Source organism: Salvelinus namaycush, chromosome 9 (assembly GCF_016432855.1).
Source record: "Salvelinus namaycush isolate Seneca chromosome 9, SaNama_1.0, whole genome shotgun sequence".
NCBI classification, from domain to species: Eukaryota; Metazoa; Chordata; class Actinopteri; order Salmoniformes; family Salmonidae; genus Salvelinus; species Salvelinus namaycush.
In genome coordinates this window covers 38994872-39022057 of record NC_052315.1, presented here as the reverse complement: position 1 = coordinate 39022057, position 27186 = coordinate 38994872, and the positions used below count along the sequence as shown (strand labels likewise).

General features: G+C 39.4%; 3 protein-coding genes across 4 annotated transcripts; 2 read left to right on the top strand and 1 right to left on the bottom strand.

Moving 5' to 3' along the window:
* Window positions 1-3389: 3389 nt before the first annotated feature.
* On the top strand, window positions 3390-6793 carry LOC120054043 (ADP-ribosylation factor-like protein 1). The gene is made up of 6 exons (XM_039001410.1): window positions 3390-3485; window positions 5032-5169; window positions 5368-5449; window positions 5603-5714; window positions 5909-6087; window positions 6317-6793. The coding sequence occupies exons 1-6, from the start codon at window positions 3482-3484 to the stop codon at window positions 6345-6347; spliced, it is 546 nt and encodes a 181-aa protein (XP_038857338.1). The 5' UTR covers window positions 3390-3481; the 3' UTR covers window positions 6348-6793.
* Window positions 6794-7842: 1049 nt separating this feature from the next.
* si:ch211-59o9.10 (uncharacterized protein LOC561841 homolog) lies at window positions 7843-20761 on the top strand. Of its 2 annotated transcripts, none has more exons than XM_039001408.1 (11): window positions 7843-7978; window positions 13985-14214; window positions 14371-14425; window positions 14556-15102; window positions 15358-15482; window positions 15686-15775; window positions 15898-15991; window positions 16117-16226; window positions 16438-16559; window positions 19131-19230; window positions 19449-20761. In XM_039001408.1, exons 2-11 carry the CDS (start codon window positions 14036-14038, stop codon window positions 19503-19505), a joined length of 1479 nt encoding a protein of 492 aa, XP_038857336.1. In that variant the 5' UTR covers window positions 7843-7978; window positions 13985-14035; the 3' UTR covers window positions 19506-20761. The 2 variants fall into 2 exon arrangements, with proteins under 2 accessions (XP_038857336.1, XP_038857337.1); XM_039001409.1 differs by having other exon boundaries at window positions 7843-7983.
* LOC120053272 (LYR motif-containing protein 5B-like) lies at window positions 20155-21576 on the bottom strand. The gene is made up of 2 exons (XM_039000412.1): window positions 21567-21576; window positions 20155-20420 (listed from the first exon to the last, which is right to left on the bottom strand). The coding sequence occupies exons 1-2, from the start codon at window positions 21574-21576 to the stop codon at window positions 20155-20157; spliced, it is 276 nt and encodes a 91-aa protein (XP_038856340.1).
* Window positions 21577-27186: the final 5610 nt, after the last annotated feature.

The window sequence follows — 27186 nt, the reverse complement described above, 5'->3', positions numbered from 1 at the left end:
CAGCCTGAGAGAGAAACGGCTGCACCTTGGCAATCTTTATTGCCCATTAATTAAAATGTGGGGCCATATTCTCAGATTCTCTCATTGTGCTTTGGCTATAACAATAAGTACCTCGGTCTTTAGCTGGAGGACATTTTGACCCATCCAAGTATTACAATCACTAATACAGTCTAATAATTTATCAGTGGAACTAAAACCCTCTGGTGACACAGAAAAGTAAAGTTGTGTATCGTCTGCATAGCAGTGAAAATCAATGCTGTGCTTTCTGATAACTCTGCCAAGGGGTAACATATAAACTGAACAATACCGGACCCAAAATTGAACCATGTGGAACGCCACCTGTGATACATATTTTCTTTGAGTTATGTTCACCAAGGGTGACAAACTCTCGAAAGGTTCAATAGGTCCTAAACCAATTTAGGACCAACAGTGTCAAATGCAGCACTTAAATACAAGAGTTGGACAGAGAGCTGTTTGGCTTCTGTGTTACCACTTTAAGGCTGTCTCTATGCTGTGGTGGGCCCAAAAACCAGATTGGATTTTTTTTAAAATACAGTTTGCACTTAAAAAATTATTTTGCTGTTTGTAAACCAATTTCTCCAGAATTGTGTTTCAAGCGGCACATAAGAATCATTAGTACAGCAAACATTAACAGTCCTCACATCAACCAAACAAACCAAATCCCATTATACAGTGGCTTGCGAAAGTATTCACCCCCCTTGGCATTTTTCCTGTTTTGTTGCCTTACAACCTGGAATTTAATTTGATTTTTGGGGGGGGTTGTATCATTTTATTTACACAACATGCCTACCACTTTGAAGATGCAAAATATGTTTTATTGTGAAACAAACAAGAAATAAGACAAAAAAACGTAACTTTAGCATGCATAACTATTCACCCCCCCAAGTCAATACTTTGTAGAGCCACCTTTTGCAGCAATTACAGCTGCAAGCCTCTATAAGCTTGGCACATCTAGTCCCTGGGACTTTTGCCCATTCTCCAAGAAAAAACTGCTCCCTTTCCTTTAAGTTGGATGGGTTCCACTGGTGTACAGCAATCTTTAAGTCATACCACAGATTCTCAATTGGATTGAGGTTTGGACTTTGACTAGGCCATTCCAATTTAAACTTTTCACCTTAAACCACTCGAGTGTTGCTTTAGCAGTATGCTTAGGATCATTGTCCTGCTGGAAGTGAACCTCCGTCCCAGTCTTAAATCTCTGAAAGATTGAAACAGGTTTCCCTTAAGAATTTCCCTGTATTTAGCGCCATCCATCATTCCTTCAATTCTGACCAGTTTCCCAGTCCCTGCTGATGAAAAACATCCCCATAGCATGATGCTGCCACCACCATGCTTCACTGTGGGGATGGTATTCTCGGGGTGATGAGAGGTGTTGGGTTTGTGTCAGACATAGCGTTTTCCTTGATGGCCAAAAAGCTACATTTTAGTCTCATCTGACCGGAGTACCTTCTTTCATATGTTTGGGGAGTCTCCCACATGCCTTTTGGCGAACACCAAACGTGTTTGCTTATTATTATTATTTTTTTTAGCAATGGCTTTTTTTCTGGCTACTCTTCTGTAAAGCCCAACTCTGTGGAGTATATGGCTTAAAGTGGTCCTATGGACAGATACTCCAATCTCCGCTGTGGAGCTTTGCAGCTCCTTCAGGGTTATCTTTGGTCTCTTTGTTGCCTCTGATTAATGCCCTCCTTGCCTGGTCTGTGAGTTTTGGTGGGCGGCCCTCTCTTGGCAGGTTTGTTGTGGTGCCATATTCTTTCCAATTTATAATAATGGATTTAATGGTGCTCCGTGGATGTTCATTATTTTTATATAACCCAACCCTGATCTGTACTTCTCCACAACTTTGTCCCTGACCTGTTTGGAGAGCTCCTTGGTCTTCATGGTGCTGCTTGCTTGGTGGTGCTCCTTGCTTAGTGGTGTTGCAGACTCTGGAGCCTTTCAGAACAGGTGTATGTATACTGAGATCACGTGACAGATCATGTGACACTTAGATTGCACACAGGTGGACTTTATTTAACTAATTATGTGACTTCTGAATGTAATTGGTTGCACCAGATCTTATTTAGGGGCTTCATCGCAAAGGGGGTGAATACATATGCACGCACCACTTTTCCATTTTTTGTTTTTTAGAATTTTTTTTAAACAAGTTATTTTTTTCATTTAGCTTTGAACTATTTTGTGTATGCCTATGACATGAAATCCAAATAAAAAAACATTTAAATTACAGGTTGTATGCAAAAAAATAGGAAAAATGGCAAGGGGAATGAATACTTTTTCAAGGCACTGTAGATACTCTAGTCCAGTGCAACTTCTAGCATGTGGGCAGTTGTGAAAAAAGTACCCAATTGTCATACTTGAGTAAAAGTAAAGATACCTAAATAGAAAATGACTCAAGTGAAAGTCACCCAGTGAAATCCTACTTGAGTAAAAGTATTTGGTGTTAGATATACTTAGTATCAAAAGTAAATGAAATTGCTAAATATACTTAAGTATCAAAAGTAAAAGTATAAATAATTTCACATTCCGTATATTAAGCAAAACAGACAGCACAATTTTCTTTTTTTAATTTACGGATAGCCACGCCAACACTCAGACATAATTTACAAACAAAGCATGTATTTAGTGAGTCCGCTAGATTTAGACAATTTTACTGTCCTGCTAAGCATTCAAAATGTAACGAGTGTTTTTGGGTGTCAGGGAAAATGTATGGAGTAAAAAGTACATTACTTTCTTTAGGATTGTTTTAAAGTAAAAGTTGTCAAAAATATAAATAGTAAAGTACAGATACCTCAAACTACTTAAGTAGTTCTTAAGTATTTGTTCTTAAGTACCCACTGACAGTTAGACACTGGAAATGAAAGCCAGAGATAGGTTTTTAAAGCTTTTGTTTGTATATTGTATGCTGTATTTATTCATTAACATGTTGCTTATTTGTATATTTGTTAGCCAATTTATCTGTTATTGTATATTAACCTATATATTTATCTGCTTTTTGAAGTGTGATTGTACTCAATATTCTATGTGACTATAAAACAATTCGCACTAAATAATATGTCATGTTTTTTATTGAAACTATTATGAGTAGGAGTTATTTTTAATACAGACAGGAGTATTTCACGATGTGTCAATGCAGGCAGCCATATCAAAACTTTGATCCACTCTGCCGGTGTGGTCTTCAATTTGTGCTATAAGTTATTTTCTCCAAACATTAATGTGTACTTTTTTCATATTTACAATGTTGGGACTGTACCGTATAATGTATGATTGTAATGTAAAAGAGTAGACCATCAAATCACCAGTACATCCCTGAAAATAGGTGGCGATAATGTCCTAATAACTGCGCTGTCAATGTAAACAAACCCAAAAGAAAGAAGAAGAGACGCCACTCAATATACAATACATATTTTCCTACAAAAAGCTTTGCATACTGATTGATAGCAGGGACTGTTATTAGTCAAAAATGGGTAAGATTCGTTGCTACTTTACAGTTTGCTTCTAGAGTTATCGAAAAAATTGTACATGAAATCAATGTTTAGCCACTGATTAATGTCTGACCATCATCTGCCAACGTTTTATCTTAATATTTGGTTGTATGCCTTAGTGTTAGCATTAGCTAGCTAGGTAGGCTGTTATGGTAAATGTACGATTTCCTATGAATAAATTATGATTATTTGGTTATTCTTTGAGGTATGCCAGACGGACGTTTGCTATCCAGTCAATGTCTAAAATACAGATGTCGACATGTTGCTCTCCTAGCTGGGTCGTTCCACTAGTAGAGTACATTTTGGGTAGTGTAACTTTGTCCAAGAAAACTATTAATTTCACCTAACATTCTATCATAAAAAGCAAATTTTCAACTTAATAAAAAAATATGTTTTCCCATCTCAAAGGGTTAAGATGGGAAAAATGTTTTCATGTTTTTCAGATTTATAGGAATATTTGAACCCACTTAACCCCAATCTTTCCTAACATTTTAACCATCATTGCAAAGCCCTAGTTATTTTGTTGCCATTTTCTGTTGTTTTTTTTGGTGGAAAACTGAGCAGTCGAGCAACACGTTAACCCTCTTGCCCATAGATAGATTGAATAGAAATGTTTTAACAATTTCAATCTGCTGAAGCTTGCATTCAATTGCCCCTCCCTGTTGCACACAACACGCTTATATTCCCCCTGTCACGAGGGGATTTATGCGTGATTTAAGATGAAAACCTCAACCCTTTTACTTTAAAGGCACTTTATTGGCATTTGGTCTTTTTTGTTTTACTTGCAATTTATTTATTTATTTAAATGTAAAAAAAGACTATGAAGTGCCTTTGAAGTAACAGTGTTGACCATAACAGGGTTGAGGTTTTCATGTAAGCTTGTGTGCAACAGGGAGGGGCAATTGAATGCAAGCTTCACACAAATTGAAACTGTTAAAATATTTTTAGCTAATCTATCTATGGACAACAGGGTTAACGTGATGCTCGACGGGCTCCGTTTTCCACCACAAAAGAAAATGGCAACAACATAACTAGGGCTTTGCAATAATGGTGAAAGGCTGGGGTTAGTGATCTTCCTAGAAGTCTGAAAAACATGACGAGGGACATGTCAAAAGGCAGATTCTTGCCACTTTAGCAAGTCTTTATTCATATAAAAATCTGATTTTAGAGAATTTTCCATATGGTCTATATTAAATGGCACGCCAATAATGGTGTACAATTTATACTTAAAATATATAAGAGAAACACCCAGCTATCTACCTGAATTACTGGTTTGACCCTCGCTCTGCAGGCATCTCGTATTACATATTCAAGAAAATAATAACTTTCTGACACGTGAAAGTGAATGCATACCAGACAGTGCTATTATGTCTTTAGTAGAATTCCTTTCACAATGTGATGCATTTAGCAGACCTGACAGTTGACATTAGTGTTTGTCCTTTGAAGTTATCTGTATAGTTTGACAAATGATATGAGTAAAGTATTACCACTTTAATCTTCTTTATCCCTCCTGCCTTGTTAAATCTAGGTGGGTTCTTCTCCAGTCTTTTTTCTGGCCTGTTTGGCACCAGGGAAATGAGGATACTGATCCTGGGGTTGGATGGAGCTGGGAAAACCACAATCCTTTACAGACTTCAAGTTGGGGAGGTCGTCACCACTATTCCCAGTGAGTGAAAATACTGAACTTCTCAGTGCTGAGGAACACTCACATTGATGGCCTAACTCCTGCATGCCCATACAATGGTATGTCTTGCAACAGATAAATTGGTCACTGAAATGGCTCATGCAGAGAATGACATGCAAACAGTTATGATTAACCTACAGTACTAGAAATTTGTTGACTTACCATTCTCTTCTTTTTCAGCCATTGGTTTCAACGTGGAAACAGTGACATACAAGAATCTGAAGTTCCAGGTGTGGGATCTTGGAGGGCAGACCAGTATTAGGTATTGAGACATTCCTGACTTCAACTTATTTATTGTAGCATATGTCTCACACATATCTGAATATTGCAACCATCAGCAGTCAGTTTGTCAAGAGTCAACCAACAAATGTATTGGTTACCCTAATGTTTCTTCTTGCATCTCTCTCTGTTTCAGGCCTTACTGGCGCTGCTACTACTCCAACACTGATGCTGTTATCTATGTAGTGGACAGCAGTGACAGGGACAGGATGGGAATCTCCAAGTCTGAACTGGTGGCTATGCTTGAGGTATGAGTAATGTGGCTTTAGTAGCTTGTATAAAAGCCGTTCATACTTGAATATGTTTACTGGTCCCATGGCTCACACTAGCTCTTTTTATCCATGTACTTGCTATATTTTGATGGAATTGTGAGCTAAACAGCATGTGCAGTCACAGACTAGGTTTCCAGATATAGAGGGCTCTGTCTGTATTCTCTCTGCAGGAGGAGGAGCTGAAGAAGGCTATACTGGTGGTGTTTGCCAACAAGCAAGACATGGAGCAGGCCATGACTCCCACTGAGGTCGCCAATTCCCTGGGCCTGCCAGCACTCAAAGACAGAAAGTGGCAGATCTTCAAGACCTCCGCCACCAAGGGAACAGGGTTGGACGAGGCCATGGAATGGTAATGGAATAGGAACCAAATGAATGAGGCTGTTTAGTTACGAATAAGGCCGTTTTTGTGTGCGTGTCTGTGTGTGTCTTTCAGCTGTTAAGATGATGACAGTTTTAACTTATCATTAAATTAATAACATGGTTTGCATTAGGAACAAAAAATATGAATGACAAGCTGAGGAGTCTTTCAATATACAACAACAAAACTGTATAATTTTCTGTTTCTTCTTACTCCTTAGGCTGGTGGAGTCTCTCAAGAGCGGACAGTAACCTCAGCCTAACACCATGCAAATAAATGTGACTTCCCGCTGCATATTTATGCTCCTGGGCCTGTTTCCCAAAAGCATCTTAAGGCTAAATTCATCGTTAGAATCTTCGTAGGAGCATTGTTAAATCTCTGAGCTGTTTCCCAAAACCATCGTTACTGAAGTTGCACTTGAAAACGCTCATTATTTACCGACTGCCTCACCACTCGTAGAACAGCTAAGTGCATCGTTATGTTTTTGACCTTTTGTGTCACTTTATTTACAGAAAATCTCTGCTAAACATAGAATCAAGATGTTCATCTCTCTGATTGTGACTGCCGATAACTTCAGAACAAAGTTGACTACAAATACAAAGTTGCTAAAGTCTTTGCAATTGTTACAAACAAGTGAAGGATAAAAATATGCTTCAAATTAAAACTGAGATGACTGCATTAAAAGATAAATAGGCTACATGGGTCTATATATTTCAATCATATTGAAATCAATGTCATGTTCAATCAATTGAATTCTATTTTGCCTATTATTGTCTGTATCTGTAATTTTTGCCTCAAAATATTTCGATGTGTAACAACATGTGCGCAATGATGTGCTCAATATGTGATTTTGTGCATTATTGGGTAAGCATTATAAGTTGCCTCAATATTTGCAGCCAGCCACAGGTGGTAATATCTCTCTAGGAGCTGATCCATCATCAGGATTTTGGAGTAAGATTTGAAAGGAGAAAATTGATTTGAGAGCAGCGCTGCTTTTGTTTCGATCCTATCAGTGTCAACACATGGTCTAACAACGCTTTTAGTGAACGTTCATTCTGCATGTTGTTTTGAGAAACGGACGTTACATCTTCGGCCGTTGTAAGAATGAGGCATCATTAAAACACTCCTAAACCAAGTTCCATGGCTATCAGGAAACCGGGCCCTTGACTGAGTGGTTTGCCTTGTTGCAGGGGACATCCTAAAGATGGACTTTTTTTTATTGCTGTCCCTGAGTCCCCTAGCTTCCATTTAGTTCCTATCAGTTTCCCTTTTCTATTCCTAGTATATTCAGCTAGGTGGACTCGTTTTTGAGTGTATAGTGTGTGTATATATATATATATTTTGTTGTTGTTGAAATTATGGATATGTGGTTGTCTCTGTGTTTTTTTTTGTGTGCAGTGACTCATTATTGGTCCTGATAAGTTGGGTTAATTGATTTTTTATATTTATTTATGTACCTTGATAATGGCGTTAATGATAATGTAAATACAAAATGATGAATTAAATAAATCTACATCGTATTTGCAAGTGATGGCGGTTACTGGTATTTTAATTTACATATTGAGTACGGGAGAATTTAACCACAGTTTTCAAACATGTATACTCTGATATTACCACAGAGTTGTCATTATCTTTGATATTATGGTCTCTTCAAAACCACTTCTTGTAAGTTAATTTTTTATGAAGTGATGTCGGAAGTGAGCACAGGACATTACACGTCACAAACGGAAATAAAACAGAATGTTGTGGTTTTGGCGCTGGAAGAGAAAGGAAACTAGCAGCTGGCTAGCTAACTGGCTAGAATGTTTAGTCGTTGTATTTTGTGAGATGGATTAACAAGAGGGTTCTCGAGAACAAGGACCAATTGAATCGTAATCACGAAGTAAGGTGTGATCTATGTGAAAGTATTAGTTTTGTTGTATTTATATTAGATCAGTCAACAGTCGTTAGCTAGCATACCACCGGGTAGCCACAGGCACAGTTAGCTAGCCAACGCATACCAACAGAGTGCAGTACATACTTGCCAGTAAATTAGCTAATGTTTACAGGTTCACACCTCAAATAGGGAATATCTAGCTAGGTACACTCATCAATATGCTTATGTAACGTTAAGACGTTACGTTCCCACTATTTAAATCATGAAGCGAATGAGTCATATCCTTATGCCGTCAAAATAGTAATTTCAGAGTCAAATAAAAAGGGATCCTATAGAACTATTCTAATTCTTTGGTCAAATACAGGTAGTTATCTAACTAACCTAGTTATCGTTTAAGCTAGCTGCCTAGCTAGTAGTCGGATCTAATCAGGCTGTAATACACAATTAATTGGTATATACAGTACAGTGACTTTAAAGTATTCACACCCCTAGAGTTTCTCAATGTGTTACAAGGTGGGATTAAAATCTTGGACAAAAAAATGTTGTCCAAGGATCTACACAAAGTACTCTGCAATGTCAAAGTGGAAGAAAAATTGTAACATTTGTATAATAAAATACATAGAAAAATAACACTAATATAGCTTAATTAGATAAGTATTCAACCCCCTTAGTCAATACATGTTAGAATCACCTTTGGCAGTGTTTTTCTGGGTAAGTCTAAGAGCTTTGCACACCTTTTCTAAGCAACTCCAGTGTATATTTGACCTTGTGTTTTTAGGTTATTGTCCTGCTGAAAGGTGCATTTGTCTCCCAGTGTCTGTTGGAATGCAGACTGAACCAGGTTTTCCTCTAGGATTTTGCCTGTGCTTAGTTCTATTCTGTTTGTTTTTATCCTAAAAAAAACTCCCTAGTCCTTGCTGATGACAAGCATACACATAACATGATGAAGCCACCACCATGCTTGAAAATATGAAGGGTGGTACTCAGTGATGTGTTGGATTTACCTCAAACTTAACGCTTTGTATTCAGGACATAAAGTTACTTTCTTTCCCACATTTTTTTCAGTTTTACTTTAGTGCCTTATTGCAAACAGGATACATGTTTTTCTGTACAGGCTTCCTTTTAACTTTGTCATTTAGGTTAGTATTGTGGAATAACTACAATATTGATCTATAATTAATAACTTCACCATGCTCAAAGGGATATTCAATGTCTGCTTTTTTTTTTACCCATCTACCAATAGGTGCCCTTTGCGAGGCATTTCAAAACCATCCCTGGTCTTTGTGTTTGAAATTCACTGCTCGACTGAGGGATCTTACAGATAATTGCATGTGTGGGGTACAGAGATGAGGTAGTCATTAAATTAATGTGATTTTTGAGTGACTACCTCATCTCTTTACCCCCACACATACAATGATCTGTACACAGTGAGTCCATGCAACTTATATAATTTGTTAAGCACATTTTTACTCTAACTTATTTAGGCTTGCCCTAACAAAGGGGTTGAATACTTATTGACTGAAGACATTTCAGCTTTTCATTTTTAATTAATTTGTAAAAATGGAGAAAAAACATAACACTTTGACATTCTGGAGTATGCCAGTGACAACAAAATCTTGATTTAATGCATTTTTATTTCAGGCTGTAACAACAAAATGTGGAAAAAGTCAAGAGGTGTGAATACTTTCTGAAGGAACTGTATATTTAAATGTTTTAATCTAAAAGCATAATTTATCAAAGTTGGCATATTTATTCAATTTTGGCCTTACCCAGGCCTCCTTTAAGACTTCATATTGTTTAATCTGTAGGTGCTACACAGCAAACATTGGTGTCATATGAAGCTTTACGGCTTGCTCTGTAATACGTAGTATTTAGATTTCAGTAACTTTTTTTACATTAATTTATGAATATTGAAGAATATAAAACATGAATATTGAAAACACACAATTTGATTTGGCAAATGTTTCAATGTATTGTTGAACATAATATATTAAATGGACATATCGACGTTCCAGAGTGGGCTGTCGGCTACTTTTAGAGTTATGATCCAATTTGTCAGCATTACCAACAGTAAATGTGGTAACCCATTTGCAGGATGTGCAGTGATACAAGTAAAAGGAAGGCTGTGATTGGTTACATTGCCTAGTATTCCATTTTCTCTCTACAAATTGGGCCATAACTTTCAATCTAGCATAGATCCACTCTAGACCTTAAATATGCTTGTAGAGTATATTATATTCAACAACGTATAAAACAAAAATAGCCAAATCCTCCAAAAAATTGTTTATATTTTTCAATATTCATTTATTTACATTTAAAAAAATAAAATAAAAATACTACTCATTACAGAGCAAGCGGTATAGCATCTACAGATGAAACATTATGGAGTCTTAAAGGTGGCTGTGGGAAGGCCAAAATGTATGTCAACTTAGATGAATTATAGATGAATTATTTCTCAATTATGCTTTTAAATAAGCCAACATGTCTGATTTCAAAAAGGATTTACGGCGAAAGCACACCTTGCGATTATGTTAGGTCAGTACATAGCCACAGAAAAACACAGCCATTTTTCCAGCCAAAGAGTGTCTCACTTGGCCAAAAGCCAGAGGAAATGCAGTGACAAATTCAAATAAATTACTATAAAAATCTAACTTTCATTAAATCACACATGAAAGATACCAAATTAAAGCTACACTGGTTGTGAATCCCACCAACATGTCAGAATTCAAATAGGCTTTTCGGCGAAAGCAAACGATGCTATTATCTGAGTTAGCACCATAGTAAACAAAGAGAGAGAAGCATATTTCAACCCTGCAGGCGCGACACAAAACGCAGAAATAAAATATATAATTCATGCCTTTGACGGGCTTCTGTTTGTTGGCACTCCAATATGTCCCATAAACATCACAAATGGTCCTTTTGTTCGATTAATTCCGTCGATATATATCCAAAATGTCCATTTATTTGGCGCGTTTGGTCCAGAAAAACACCAGTTCCAACTTGTGAAACGTGACTACAAAATATCTCAAAAGTTACCTGTAAACTTTGCCAAAACATTTCAAACTACTTTTGTAATACAACTTTAGGTATTTTTTTACGTAAATAATCGATCAAATTGAAGACGGGATGATCTGTGTTCAATACAGGATTAAAACAAACTGTAGCTAGCCTTCTGGTCATGCGCCTCTAACAAACAGGACACTTTGAGTGACCCTCAATCAAGATGGCCGTACTTCTTCATTACACAAAGGAAAAACCCTCAACCAATTTCTAAAGACTGTTGACATCCAGTGGAAGCGGTAGGAACTGCAAGAAGGTCAATTAGAAATCTGTATTCCCAATGAATATCCATTGAAAAGAGTGACCCCCCCAAAAAATTAAATCTGAATGGTTTGTCCTCGGGGGTTTCGCCTGCTAAATAAGTTCTGTTATACTCACAGACATGATTCAAACAGTTTTAGAAACTTCAGAGTGTTTTCTATCGAAATCTACTAATAATATGCATATCTTATCTTCTGGGGATGAGTAGCTGGCAGTTGAATTTGGGTATGCGTTTCATCCAAACATGAAAATGCTGCCCCCTATCCTAGAGAAGTTAATGACTCCAACCTAAGTGTATGTAAACTTCCGACTTCAAATGTATGTATGTATGTATGTATATATATATCATGTTAAAAACCTCAAGGATCAGACCCTTTTTTTCAATTTTCGTCCAAAATGACATACCCAAAGCTAGCAAGGATATGCATATTCTTGATACCATTTGAAAGGAAACACTTAAGTATGTGGAAATGTGAAATTCATGTAGGAGAATAACACATATCTAGTAAAAGATAATACAAAGAAAAAAACATGCGTTTTATTTTTTTCATCTTTGAAATGCAAGAGAAAGGCCATTATATGACTTGAGTCTATGCACAATTTAGATTTTGGCCGCTAGATGGCAGCAGTGTATGTGCAAAGTTTTTGACTGCTCCAATGAACCATTGCATTACTGTTCAAAATGTTGTATCAAGTCTGCCCAAATGTGCCTAATTGATTTATAGATACATTTAAGTACATAACTGTGCACTCTCCTCAAACAATAGGATGGTAATCTTTCACTGTAATAGCTACTCTAAATTGTACAGTGCAGTTAGATTAACAAGAATTTAAGCTTTCTGCCCATATAAGACATGTCTATGTCCTGGGAAATGTTCTTGTTACTTAAGTCATGCTAATCACATTAGCGTACGTTAGCTCAACTGTCCCGCGGGGGAGGACACCGGTCCTGTAGAGGTTTTAAACACTATCATTGCATCTTATTATGTGACTTGTTAAGCAAATGTTTACTCGTGAACTTATTTAGGCTTGCCATAACAAAGGTGTTGAATACTTAGACTCAAGACATTTCAGCTTTTAATTTTTTATTAATTCGTTACCATTTCTAAAAACATAATTCCACTTTGACATTATGGGTTATTGTGTGTCTAGGCCAGTGACAATCTCAATTTAATCCATTTAAAATTCAGCCTTTAAGTAAGTTGTAATTTTTAACTCAATGTTGATTTTAAATCTTTTGGCCATCCGAGCAATCTTGAGAGAATCCTATTTGAGTCAGAAAATGATATTCATATTAAAGGTAAGCTATAAAACCTTGCAGAGATCCTATAATACTGATCATCTCTTTAAAAAAAAAAAAACTATTGGAATCAAGATTAAAAAATAACTGGTATTGGCACCAAATAGAGGGAATGTTGGAACATAACTAAAAAGATTAGTTTGTATAGAATGTATTATACAAGAGACAATTTGCAAGTTGTACAGCACAATGGCAGTCGTCTGAAGTGTAAAACTACTATTGACTCAATAATTCATGCCTTCTGGGAATGTAAAAAAATATATATATATTACAATATAAGTTTGTTTTTAATTCGTCTGTTTGTATATTTTAAGGCATGACATATGAGGTTGCAGTGTGTTACCCGAGGGGTTGAATAATACTCTTCTCATCAATTATTATTATTTTTTTTTAAAGTATTCTCAAAAACTGGAAATCAGCCAATCTGTCGTTCACGCAATGGAAAGATCAAAAGCTTTATTATCTGGGCGATGGAGACAAACAACTGTGCAGTTTGAGGCCATGTGGCAGAAAGTGATATGGAGATAGGGATGGGGGCTAGTGGGTCTGGGCAGGTGTGATGTTTTCGTGTGTATGTTTTGTATCGTTTATAAAATCTCAAAATAAAACATAAAAAAATGTGGGAAAAGTAGAGGGGTGTAAATACTTTCCAAAGGCAATGTTGCTTGAAACTAATGCCTGCAAAATTGTATAAATGTTCCTTACAAGCCAGCATGTTGACTCAAATTACATTTAAATGTACTATACCTGTTGTCTATGCGGTTTGTCCTTCAGCTGCTTAAAATTGAGACAAGATATCCAAAGGAAAGTATTGTTTACCCAACTTTTTAGAGAACCATTCTTTTTTTTTCTCTCTTCGATAGCTATTGAACCAAGCATGCAATAAAAAGGTGTGGATTGTTCTCCCTCCCCTAATTCAGAATATTCAATTGTCATGGCATACTTGGTTCAATAGCGATTGACGAGGGAGCCAAATATTCAGTATACATTTTTTTTTTTTAAACCTTTTTTACCTTGGAACCAAACCATACACCTAACAATACTTTCCTGTGAATATTTTATCTCAAATATGAGCAGCTGAAGTACAAACTACACAAACAATCGGTAGAGTAAGTTTAAATGTTTTTTTTAATTTATTTTTTAACATTCTGGCTTGTAAGGAACAATTACACACTTTTGCAGCCATTAGTTTCAGGCTGTATATACCAATTAAGTGATTAACTGGACTACCCAGCTAGTAACTTCTCCAGAGGCACCTTATGCAATTTAGGATTAATGATATACAGTAGCAAACCTCGTTAAGACTGCTTGATTATGAACAAGTAGACTGCTCTAACTTTGTCATTTACAACATAAAATGGTGTGAATGTGTGTTGGTTTGCACATTGCAGCTTTGACAGTGTGTGGACCATACACAAGCTAGTAGCTACATCTTCATAGACATGGACAGTACACTGGAGAACTTGGAGCCCAGCAGTCCACTTCAGGACTTGGAGGAACTAGACACCATGGGACCCCTGAATCAGGCATGCCTACTGGATGAGCAAGACCTGCTCTTTGGTGATCTTAATGACTTTGGCACCCTCAACGAGCCACCTGTCGTCATCCTTGAGACGCCCAGGTACACTTCTGCTGAGCATATTATGGTCCTGTATTTACTAGGAACACTTACTACCATCGGTGCAATAAAGATCCAGCTCCCGTTTCTGTCTGTGTACCTTACGAAGCAAGACTGTAGAGCTATATTCCTAAAAATGTTCTCATTTTGCTTGTGCAGCCCTCAGTGCCTCAGAAGGAGACGGCGGTACAATAGGTTTGAAAACTTTGGATCGGTAAGTTGAATACATTCTGAAGGCAACAATTTACTATAAAATCCAAGTGTGACATCTCAAGTCTTGCAACAGAAATGTAAAGTTGAGTCGCTGAATGTCGCCACAGCCTGACCTTGCCCTTTTTTTGCAGGTTTCTCTCAGCCCACCTCCCAGTCGAGAGGACAAATCTCTCATCATGTCCCCCACCTCTCATCAGATGTCAAAACGCAAAAAGCTGTCAATGCCAGCCACCAGCATGAGAGGTGAAGCCAAACCAGGCACCTCGTGGGCAACCAGTGGTTTTGTTGCTGCTTCATCTCTCATGACAACAGACTCTTCTCTGGTTACCTGGCTGGAACCTCCTCTCCCTTCCTCTATGCCATGTTCTTATTCATCATCACCACCCTCATCCTCCCTTGGTGCGCCCCCTGCCTCGCAGGAAATGACAGCCGGGGAAGGATTTTGCAGAAACGCATCGTCTCAGGCTCCTGTGGCAGAATCCACAGTGGAACCTGGGCTCCCTAGTTACAACAGAGGCAGGAAGAGGACCTGTAAAAGAGCAGCCTCTACCAAGTCCACCTCCAAGGCCTCCACATTTGCCCGAGCTCCAACAAACCTCACCACAGACTCCGTGTCATTCCTGCCAGGCACAGAGAAAGAGAGTCATGTTGCTGGCTGGGAGGTTCCTTTCTCTACGGGTAAGAAGATGACACACATACTAAGGCGAAAATAAGTTTAGCTCTTTAATAGGACGCTACTTCGAAATGTTACGGGTCCGATATAGACTATGTAGACCTACCTAAAAGTTAACTGCAGAGTAGATTCTAGGTCACTTTTAAGTGACTCACTACACATTGACCAACCTGACTCAAACAGAATTCACAGACAACAGCAGAACCATAAGCTTATCCTTGGTGTGTCTCTGGACCCTCTGACTACTCTTCTCTCAACAGCCGAAGCAATGCCGCCCAAATATGACGAGGTGGTCATCAGTGACAACGATGATGATGTCATTGTAGAGGCTGTGGTTCGCGCGGTGCAGTTGAAGGAAGATGAGGCATTTGCGCGCAGTCTTCAGGTAGGGATAACTCATCTTTTTAAAACAAGCTTGCTTTAAGTCAACACTGGTTGACAACACACTGTTGGGTTCTCTACTTCAGGCTAATTCAATCTTAATCAGTACATTCAGGTTTGGAACTGAATTAATGACTTTCACATAAAACCATAAAAGCTTCAGTCTCCTGATTAGCCTGTGTGATGATGGATTTTTTTTCTCTGTAGGAACAGTTTGACCGAGAGGAGCAACTGCAGCAGGAACAAAGGAGACAGCAGGAAGCCATGCCGCCCAACAGACCCCACCACAACTACCCAGTGAGTATTATGTTCAAAAGCACGTACACACTCAATGTGACACTGAATGGGGATTCCACTGTTATTATTTTGAATTGCGCTGCTGTGTGAACTGGTCTGATTATTGTTCTGTCCCCCTCCAGTATGATCCTCATTTAGGGATGAACTGGATGTCACCCTGGCCCTCAGCAGTGAACTACGCAGCGTTTTCGCCTCTCGTCGCGGGATTAGAGGAAGGTATGTTACTGAACAACAACCACAGTAGTGTGAAATTTACTGGTATGCTTGATGCACTACTTAGTTAGAAAACAGTTTTGTTGCTGTGGTGTGTATGTGTGTTAAGTGTGTGTTGAATCATTCAGAGTTGATGGGAAGGCGCAGAGGAAGAGGCCGATCTCGCACTCCTCGTCGCAGAAACCCCCGTCATGCGGTCTCTTCCCTCTTTGATGACAGTCAGGGAGACGACTATGAGGTACAACCTGCCTGGGTCCATTTGTGAAACAAACTAAGCTTTTGTCCTCCCCATGTAGGCATCACACCTTCTGTTTTGCAGTCAAACTCTTACATAGGTTTTCCAGCATTTTTCTTGCATTGATTTATGTCTTGCATCCCTAGTAACCCCATTATTGTCTTAATAATGTGGGTTTTGGTTCATGTGTGTATGCTCTGTTTTGATCTCTCAGGCTCTACTGGCCTTTGAGGAGGGCCAGGGTGCTGTTGTGGCCAAGAAAACCCTGAGTGAAAGAGAGATTGAGAGGCTGCCTACGAAAACCTACGACCCAGCACATAGTGCAGGAAAGACACAGTAAGTCACAAACGAGTACCTTTTCCATAATGTAAGATGGGGCTGTCTGAGCACAGGATATTGTTCCAGCCTAAGCAGTGACACATTGATTAAACTCATCATAGTTTCCAATAAAGATGAAGCAGTGCAGTTCACCAGTTCTAATTAAAATACATCAATTTACTTGCTCAGAATATCAGCACGCTTCAGATTAGTGTAGCACTATATACTTCAGTACTTTTCATTACTACATGAACAACGAGCGCAAAGTTCATGCCTTTTGCCTGCTCCACTTATTGCTAGAGCACTGGAAGTTAGCTCCCCACTCATGCTGCACAGAAGTTAAAGATTCACCCATTTTGAATGTTATATTGCTTTTGTGCATCTGAGCTCTGTATCGATTCCCAGGGTCATTTCATGTTTATCTGAGTTATTGCCGTTCAAGCAGGCAGTAAGTTGGCCGGTATGACTTAGCATTGCGATAAAGCCGCTCTCACTAAACTGGAAGTTAATAGGAATACAAATGACAATTTTATTGGTCGCGTGGCGCTAGAAACAAGCATTTCTCTGCCACTGCAATAACACATGCAAAATGTGTGTGTATACAGTGCATTTGGAAAGTATTCAGACCCCTTTACTTTTCCCACATTGTTACATTACAGCCTAATTCTAAAATTGATTAAATAAATCCTTTCTCGTCATTCTACACACAATACCCCATAATGACAAAGCAAAAATATATATTTTTTAAAATTTTTGCAAATGTATTAAAAATAAACAGACGCCTTATTTCCGTAAGTATTCACACCCTTTGCTATGAGACTCGAAATTGAGCTCAGGTGCATCTTGTTTCCATTGATCATCCTTGATTTTTGAGTCCACCTGTGCGAAAAACAATTGATTGGACATGATTTGGAAAGACGCACACCTGTCTATGTAAGGTCCCACAATTGACAGGGCATGTCAGAGCAAAAACCAAGCCATGAGGTCGAAGAAATTGTCCGTAGAGCTCCGAGGCAGGATTGTGTCGAGGCACAGATCTGGGGAAGGATACCAAAACATTTCTGCAGCATTGAAGGTCCAAGAACACAGTGGCCTCCATCATTCTTAAATGGAAGAAGTCTGGAACCACCAAGACTCTTCCCAGTACTGGCCGCCTGGCCAATCAGGGGAGAAGGGCCTTGGTCAAGGAGGTGACCAAGAACCCGATGGTCACTCTGACAGAGCTCCAGAGTTCCTCTATGGAGATGGGAGAACCTTTCAAAAGGACAACCATCTCTGCAGCACTCCACCAATCAGGCCTTTATGGTAGAGTTCCCAGACGGAAGCCACTCCTCAGTAAAAGGCACATGACAGCCTGCTTGGAGTGTCATCCCGCTTGGAGCGCCTGAATGCCAAGCATCACATCTGGAGGAAACCTGGCACCATCCCTACGGTGAAGCATGGTGGTGGCAGCATCATGCTGTGGGGATGTTTTTCAGTGGCAGGGACTAGGAGACTAGTCAGGATTGAGGGAAAGATGAACAGAGCAAAGTACAGAGATCCTTGATGAAAACCTGCTCCGGAGCGCTCAGGACCTCAGACCAGGGTGAAGGTTCACCTTCCAACAGGACAACTACCCCAAGCACACAGCCAAGACAACGCAGGAGTGGCTTTGGGACAAGTCTCTGAATGTCCTTGAGCGGCCCAGCCAGAGCTGGACTTGACCCTGATTGAACATCTCTGTAGAGACCTGGAAATAGCTGTGCAGATATAATATTAGGACGATGTTGGAGTAGCATTGACTAAAATACAGTGGAATAAAATACAGTATACATTATAAGATGAGTAAAGCCGTGTGTAAACATTATTAAAGTGACTAGTGTTCCATTTTTAAAGTGGCCAGTGATTCAATGTTTTATGTATATAGGGCAGCAGCCTGTAAGGTGCAGGGTTGAGTAACCGGGTGGTAGCCGGCTAGTGATGGCCATTTAACAGTCTGATGGCCTTGAGATAGAGACTGAAACAGCTTCTCAGTCCCAGCTTTGATGCACCTGCACTGACCTCGCCTTCTGTATCATAGCGGGGTGAACAGGATGTGGTTGATGTCCTTGGTGATCTTTTTGGCCTTCCTGTAGCCTTGTGTGTAGATTGACGAAGAAATAAAACAATTTAATACATTTTAGAATAAGGCTGTAACGTAACAAAATGTGGAAAAAGTTAAGGGGTCTGAATATTTTCTGAAGGCACTATATATTACATACAGTATATTTCACAGCGGTTTAGATGGTACACTGTCTACACTATGCTTGCTTTGTCATATAAACTGTAATTAGGTGAATGATTTTAATTTTAGCAACCAGGAAATGGCAGAACAATATCTGCATAGTGCACCTTTAATCGTCTCTGTCACGTCTATAGATACTGCCCCCCTTCGTCTGTCACATCTCTTCCTCGCCTAACTCAACTGACTGTGGGAGCTTGTGCTGTCATAAATGTCATTAATGGGTTTAAAGAGACAGTATCGAAGTCAAAATTCTGGTTTAGTGACAACACTACTACTACTGTGTTCTCTTAGTGTTCTCCAGTGATAATGTTTTCCTCTGTGTACAGGTGTCAGATCTGTTTCTCGGACTATACAGAGGGGGAACTGCTGAGGATGCTCCCATGCCTCCATAACTACCATATGCAATGCATCGACCGCTGGTTAAAGGTACACTTTTTCTGTGGTGCAAAATAAGCCGGCCCCAACACACACACACAACATATTTAGACAGCACTGTTACAATGCAGTTACACAACAGTTGGTGTTCTCACCATTTAAAATGTCATTAACTATTGAACCTTGAGTTTGTACAAGGTAAATGGTAAACTATAAGATAACATGAAATCTATTAGGAAAAAATACACCTGGTTGTTTGCTGTTGGCAGGAAAACTCCACATGCCCTATCTGCCGAATTGACATGTCCGAGTGCAGTGGTGACTGAGCCCAAGTGACCACGGAACATGACCTGGACCTCACCGGACGTACAACGCGACAACCTCTCATGTGTTAAGGTGTTTACAAGACTTTAAGACTGTTAAGTTTAATTTTATATTCTGAAGATTGACATCCTACAATAACATTCACCAGATAAGAGTTAAAATGTTTTTTTTAGTTTTTTTATTAAAACCTCAGAATTGTCCACCCACATGAAGTTATTCTACTTGAATGAAGCAACTCAGGATCGCTGCTATGTTTTAGTATTCTCATTCCACATTGAAGGTTTTTTCAGATCCCCAAAATATTTTTCCAGCAGTTTCAAATAAATATTCTTAGAGGTGGTTTTATGGTGGTTTTGGCAAAGTTGATCTGTGTAAAAATATTGTATAAAAAGGAAAATACAAGACTACAAAAGCCAGTATACTGTTTCAAGTATGCTTGGTACAAGGAAAGCATATTAAACAGCATATACTGTTGTACAGTGAATACACTGTCATGGCTTCTATTCAACCTTAATATGGCCTTCAATCATTCTGGTGTTTGATGGACTGGTCAGGTGGCTTCTTAGACCCTTCTTAATAAAACCTCTTCATAGAGGGCACCATAACTTTGTTATTGTCACATTTCAAGGCAGTGGTGTCAAGTGTGGCCAGTCATTCCTCAGGTTCGTAGTACCGCTTTTTCATGGCTCTGTACTTCCTCAGGTAGTAAAGTGCTTCCAACTCCTTGATGACAAACTCCCCTCGGGCTATCATTTGTTTGATCATCTTTGGGTCTTTCACATCTTTGTTATTCAAAAATGCAGACTTCAGTCTATCCCTAAAGTAGCCAGCGCCTTTGGGATACTCCCGTCCAAGGTAGAGGAGCTGTTGGAGGAGTAGAACAGTGACAATTACCCATTGACCAAAAGTTACATGCACTTACGAATGGCCAGAGAAGGTGGTAGAAACGTATATTTAAAACAAAAAAAAAGTGCGTTAGGGCAGGTAGCCTAGCGGTGAGAGAGGTGAGCCAGCAACCGGAAGGTTGCCGGTTCGAATCCCAGGTCCGACTGAAAATCTGGCAGGAAGTGAGCTGGTATCAAATGCCTGACGATGTACCCTTGAGCAAGGCACTTGCCCCCACCTCCCACAACACAGCTCCCCCTGGCGCCCAGTCTGTATGTGTGCGTTTCTTTCGGAGGGGTTCAGTTAAAAGGTGATGTTAAATTATGATTGGACCTTGTGTGCAATTTACCAATAAAGTTATCTTAATCTTAAAGTAGTGGTCATTTGATTTCTGGACGTCCTGTTATACTTTAGACAAAAGGTCACGCGAAGAAGAAATTGAAAGGGACAAAGTTATGCTTACATTTTTATACAGCCTGACCACTTCACTCCTTAATGGATAAGCCATGGTCCCAAAGGCTAGGGACAATTGGACAGCACACTGGTGACTTTCAGTGCTGAAACACATAACTACGTTAACATAGTTGCCTAGAAGGTGAACTCAAAACAAAGTGTAAACAGAAGGTGCTTAATCACGGCATTAATTAGCCTAGTCACACGGTTGCCATCCTATGCTGCGGTTGTCCTTACGTGCACATACTCATAAAACGCTAGCTAGTTGGCTAACTTAGCTTTTAGTTTACTTTTTGGCTAGACACAGCTGCTGGTGTTGTGGCTAACAGTTAGCCAATGCTTTACTCTACTCTAATATATTATGTAGATCACAGCAGACAGCTAAACAATAACCTACAGTAAAGTTAAAACAAACTGCAATACATAAAAGTAGCTTAACATACATTAGCAGGGTATAGTTACTGTCTTGCACGCTTTGTACAAAATAATAAAATGCAGTACGACAGGATATTTCTAAACGTAGCTCTTTATTAGCTAGCTATAACTGGCATGTCTCATACATTGATCAACCGAAGATGACCTCAACACCTGGGTGGTCTTACCCAATCATAGCGCAGTATGATACGGCGGTAAAATGCATCCAATTACAATTCAGTATGTTTACACATATGGATATTACAGTTACCTTACAAAGGTGTCATTGGATCATCGTTGCATCGCCTGACTCCGACACATTGGTGCGGCTGGCTTCCGGGTTGGATGCTCGCTGTGTTAAGAAGCAGTGCGGCTTGGTTGGGTTGTGTTTCGGGGGACGCATGGCTTCCGACCTTCGTCTCTCCCGAGCCCGTACGGGAGTTGTAGCGATGAGACAAAATAGTAACTACTAACAATTGGATATCACGAAATTGGGGAGGAAAAGGTTTAAAAAATAATAATTAAAAAAAAGACTCCTGTAAACGTTCGCGCAATGCCGCAAAACAAAGTTTACGCAGCCTTTACGTTAATTTGTACCCGGATCAGGGTTTCCAGTTACCACAGCATAAATGGGCTATGTAGTAAAAATGAATGGAAACAAATATTTGGTGTTTGGTCTTAATTTAAGATTAAGCGTGTGGTTAGTGTAATAAATACCATTTAAATAACACAAGCATATTGCTATTACATTGTTATAACTAACTTCTTTCTAAGCAGGGTTTCTCACACACTCATAAACAGATACAGAGAACCACACACACACCCAAAGACAGATGGCTGGCACAGACCTTTCATAAACACTGATAAGGCAGGAAAGGCCTTGATCAAAAGAGTGCTTGGGTCTGCATTTCACGAGATAATAAGACACACACACGCATACCCAAGGACAGGGGGCTGACTACGCACACACAAAATCTCCTGTTTTAGCTGAACATTTGGTAACAAAGAACTTTTGCTATAAGACTCAGAAGGATGACGCCCAGCTCATCAGGACCAATCTGAGAAGACAACAACCTGTCCAGAACCAACCAAAGGACCAGAACTTCCAGACTCAACCTACTTTCTGTGTTGTATAAAATGTCTATGCATTCTGTTATCTGGGCTTTTTCTGGAGGTTCTCTATGAGCCGAAGGAACGAGACCGTATACGCTTGTACCAGATATCTTTACTCATAATTAAACTGTCGCTTGTCATACAATTTATCACCTTGTCTGAATCGATCCTTGACCGGCTCACCCTTCTCCATATCCAATTATCAACAGAAACTTGGTAAGCAGAGGATGGTTGTCTAGAGACCCGGTCCAGAGTGGTTGATTTGGGTGGGAGAGGGCGAGTTGGTGAAAGGACGGTTCACGGAGGACAGGTGAAATCTTTTGGGGGGGAGGACGACAGTTCTGCTCAACTCGGGAAACTGATCTCCTGGTCGACCATAAACAAGGTAAGCAAGACCTGTTAAATCAAACTTTGCATATTGTCGTATAGTCTATCCAAATTTCGATCAGTAATCCGAGTATGGGTAAGAATTTTTGTTCAAATTTATTTGCATAGATGACATGAGAATGACAGTGAAGTAAACATATGTGTACTTAAATCTATTCTATAGTCCGGCAGCGACCGGTCCGACTAAGGTCGGTAGGGATAGCTATTCCAAGTCCGTCAGTGACCGGTCCGATTAGAAATCGGTAAGGGATAGAATTAATAGAATATTCCAAGTCCGGCAGCGACCGGTCCGATCAGATATCGGTAAGGGATACAGAAAAAAGTGAACTCTACTCCAAGTCCGGCAGAGACCGGTCCGATTAGAAATCGGTAAGGGGTAGAGAAGTTTTATTTCACTCCAAGTCCGTCAGAGACCGGTCCGATTAGAAATCGGTAAGGGGTTGAAAAGTGTCCTATTCTATAGTCCGCCAGCGATCGGTCCCTTTGATGGGTAGGAATAGCAGTAATGTGTAAAACATAAATGTGACTGTTGTTATACAGGACTATTTGTGTGTGAATCATATTTTGAAAAAAAACAGTGTCCTATTCTATAGTCCGCCAGCGATCGGTCCCTTTGATGGGTAGGAATAGCAGTAATGTGTAAAACATAAATGTGACTGTTGTTATACAGGACTATTTGTGTGTGAATCATATTTTGAAAAAAAACAGTGTCCTATTCTATAGTCCGCCAGCGATCGGTCCCTTTGATGGGTAGGAATAGCAGTAATGTGTAATGCGTAAATGTGACTGTTGTTATGTGAGTCATCTATTATTTGGGTGTGAATCATATTTTGTGAGGAAAATACAGGACTGTCTGTGTGAAAGTTGCATGGTTAATGTTTAAATGTGTTGATAGGTGTGAATATTAAGTAAAGAGTGAAATGTTTTAACATATTTGAGAGAATAGAAAGAGCGGACATTGGTTGGTTGCACGTTCCATAACGCTGTTAAAAACTACACACATTTACGAAATTCCGAGTGTACGAGGGAGGAACTCTGAGATAAGACAGAGTACGTGTCTCCAAGAATTCATCACGGGTATTTACCAGTGACGGGCTAAGTATATTCAGATAGTCTAAATATAGTGATGAAATTTAATCAGATGATTTAAAATGTAGAGATAAAAGTTAAAATATAAAATACATGACAATATGACGACCCCAAATACTCCCAAGCTTAAATTTAACGATTTTCTAGATCAAAAGCTACAAGACAGGTCAGGGGGAAAAGAACAGTGGAAGTCAATAAAGAAGGTTTGGGAAGGGTTGAAGTTAAAATGGACACAGGCAGGTTATCTAGGAGGGGGGCCGCCAAGCAGGGTCCAACTGAGTACGATGGAAGGCGGACTGAGAGAGGCAGTGCAGGAAGCTAGAGACAGGGAGGTAGAAAAGAATAAAAGTCATTTGTTTAAGAAGGAAAGGACCACCAAGAGAGGGAGGTCATATGCCCGCTCTTGATGTACACCAGATAGGTATGACTGATTATGTGAAAAAACTGACGGAACTTTCTGCAGCTCTCTCCAAACAGATTCACAAGGTCCGAGAGGGGGAGCTGCCAGGAGGCACGCCACCACTGAATGTAAAATGGTGACTGGGTGGGGGTGAAAGTCCACAAGAGAAAGTGGCTGGAACCCAGGTGGACTGAACTGTACGAAGTGAAGGAGGTTACTTCACACTCAGTTCAGGTCAAAGGTAAATCAGGCGCACCTTGGCACCACCTCACACATTGCACTCTAGCTCCAATTCCTTACAGAAGTCAGAGCCGATTTGAGCGGCCTAAATTCGATTCCAAATTAAGACACTCCTGACTCAGGTGATGCGGCATCAAACTTCGCCTCCCCTGAAAAAGGAACCTCTCCCAGTTAGAGGGATATCTCCCTCCCTGGGCGAGATTAGGGATATCTGGCCCATTATTTGTGATATTCCTTCACACTAGAATAGTTGGGGGTGGAGAGCTGTACAGAGAATGGACAGAAGATGGCAGTATTGCAGCACTCAACGGTCTCCCAGCAAACGGGAGCCTGTTTGAATGCTGGTGACAGAAAAAACTTAGAACCAATTCGGAGTAGAGAGAATACATTTAATAACTTATTTAGGTTAAATTTACAGACTAATGATATTATTGTTATGGATTGGCTGACATGCGATATAAATTTAGCGAAGTATATGGTAAGTTTACACTTTGGAATGGAAAGAGTTGAGAAGTTGATTTTACTTATACGATAGTTTTGCTGCTAAACTTAGTTGGAGTAACTAGATGTTTTGCCTAGAGGCATGAATAAGACAGTCATTTTTGGTATTATATTGGCTAGTTGCTGCGTTCTGAACACAGGTTGAGCGCTAGTAAACGCATATCTTTATTTGAACTATACTAATCTATTTGATAAAAGTACTAAACCTGTATATTTAACATTTGATAATGATTGGCAAATCCATATATTTAACCACAACTTTGAATTTAGCATTGAGTATTATAAAAGGAACGGGATAAAATTTGTACTTTCCCCACCGGGTGTGGCCGTATTAAATTATGCTAGAGAAAATTGGTTGTGTCATTTAGAGGGAAAATGTGTACATTATAGCTTTGAGATACTTTTCAAAAGTTGCTGAAAGTTATTGGTTTTTGGTTTAGGTAACACCAGAGAATTCGAACAATAAGTAAACGTATTCTAAACGTGATCTGTTTTCATTATGGGGAACAAAGAACGACTCGCAACCTGGTATGGCTGGCATGAGAGTTTTTAAAGGGACAGTGTACGTTTATCACAGTTGTATGGTTAGTACATGAAACATCGGGGAAATTTAAAACGAATGATTTAAGGGTATTATCATAATTATTAGGTTTTGTTTTTGTGGTAAACGTTTTAGGTTAAGGGGTTTTCCGTGTTCCGAGAGACAAGATAATATTAGGTGTTTTACTTTCTGAGTTTTATTTAGACAAGGGACTTTGTTAAGATAAAGGGTTCTTTTGGTATGTCTAGATATGGTATGGAACACGAATGTAGGTGTAACCTTTTTGACCTCTTTTCGTTGCATTTTCCTGTGACTTGATCAATCACGGGGGGATGTAGTGAGAATAATGAAATTGTGGTCATTTGGGAATACTAGTTTTGAGGTAAATTGATATAATAGAGTTTATAACTCTTGACCATAATTGTAGTTTTAACCACAGAGGAGTCAGGATTCTGTTTTTAAACATTGGCTATGACGGTTTTGAATGGGCTGTTATTGAATTGGTTTGAACAGGAGATATTTTAAGCCTATAGGGCATGGAAATAAAAGTGATAGAGAGCTTATTAGTAAAGAAAGGAATTTATATGGTTAGCATTTGTTTTGGCCATTAGAAGATAGAGATAGGTTTATTAAGGTTATGTAAGGACTTTAGAGATTGACACTATAAGACATGTTGTTAATTTTAAATCCATGATTTTAGATAAAGTCAAAACAGTGAGACACTTAGTTAATGTTTGGGACCAAGCTACAGACAGATAAGGGAAAGGGCAGACAGAGTGGCCCTCCCCGCACTGCTGAGACCTTGAAGGTTTGAGAGCAGAGAAGGGAGTTTTGGAAGGGGGCGCCAGGACAGAGATAACAGAATGGGTAGATAACAGTTACTGAATGGAGACAAAAGGGAGAAATGGACATGTGGAAAATGAAAGGGGCGCTCCTACATAATAATGTAGAACATAAGAATATTTTACTAAGTCATTATTTAGAATAGGTAAGGTTGATACCTGGGCAGAGCCAGGTATCAAACGGGGGAGGGGTACATTGTGGTCTAGGATAGGATGGGGCCTATTGGATAATAAACTAATTTAAAATTAAAAATTCTAGCTAAAAAATAGGCATAGAAGTTAAATATATAATCAGATAGAACAAATGAGAAACTGTTTGTTAAACAAACCTGTATGTCCAAGATTTTATGCATTGCAGGTGAATTAAAGGAGAAGGTGATTCACTAGACCTGGGGGCATATCGCACTTGGAGGGTGAGACACACTGACACTGTCGAATGATCACAGAGTTAAGGAGAAGAACCGTTGCTAATAGAGTTCGGGGATCAACTCCTTAATGAAGAATTCCCTGCCCCCGACCTTTCCTCACTGTGTTTGTTCATAGAAGTGAAAGTGTTGCTTGATCTCTGGCTGATGATGTGTTCTCTGGGAGAAGAGGGGGCTTTACAGGACTGTTTGTGGTCCTGAGTTGTCTGTTTAGGATACGATGGGGATGTTACCATCGCAGTGCTGCCAGAACCACCACCAGTTCCAACAGACCAGGTTCAGCCGGCCTCCTCCACCACTTCAAGACCAAGTCCCACGCCATCACCTGAACTCTACAATCTGGTATAGGTAATAAATGTAAAAGACATCTCAGATAGTGACCAATTGGGGACT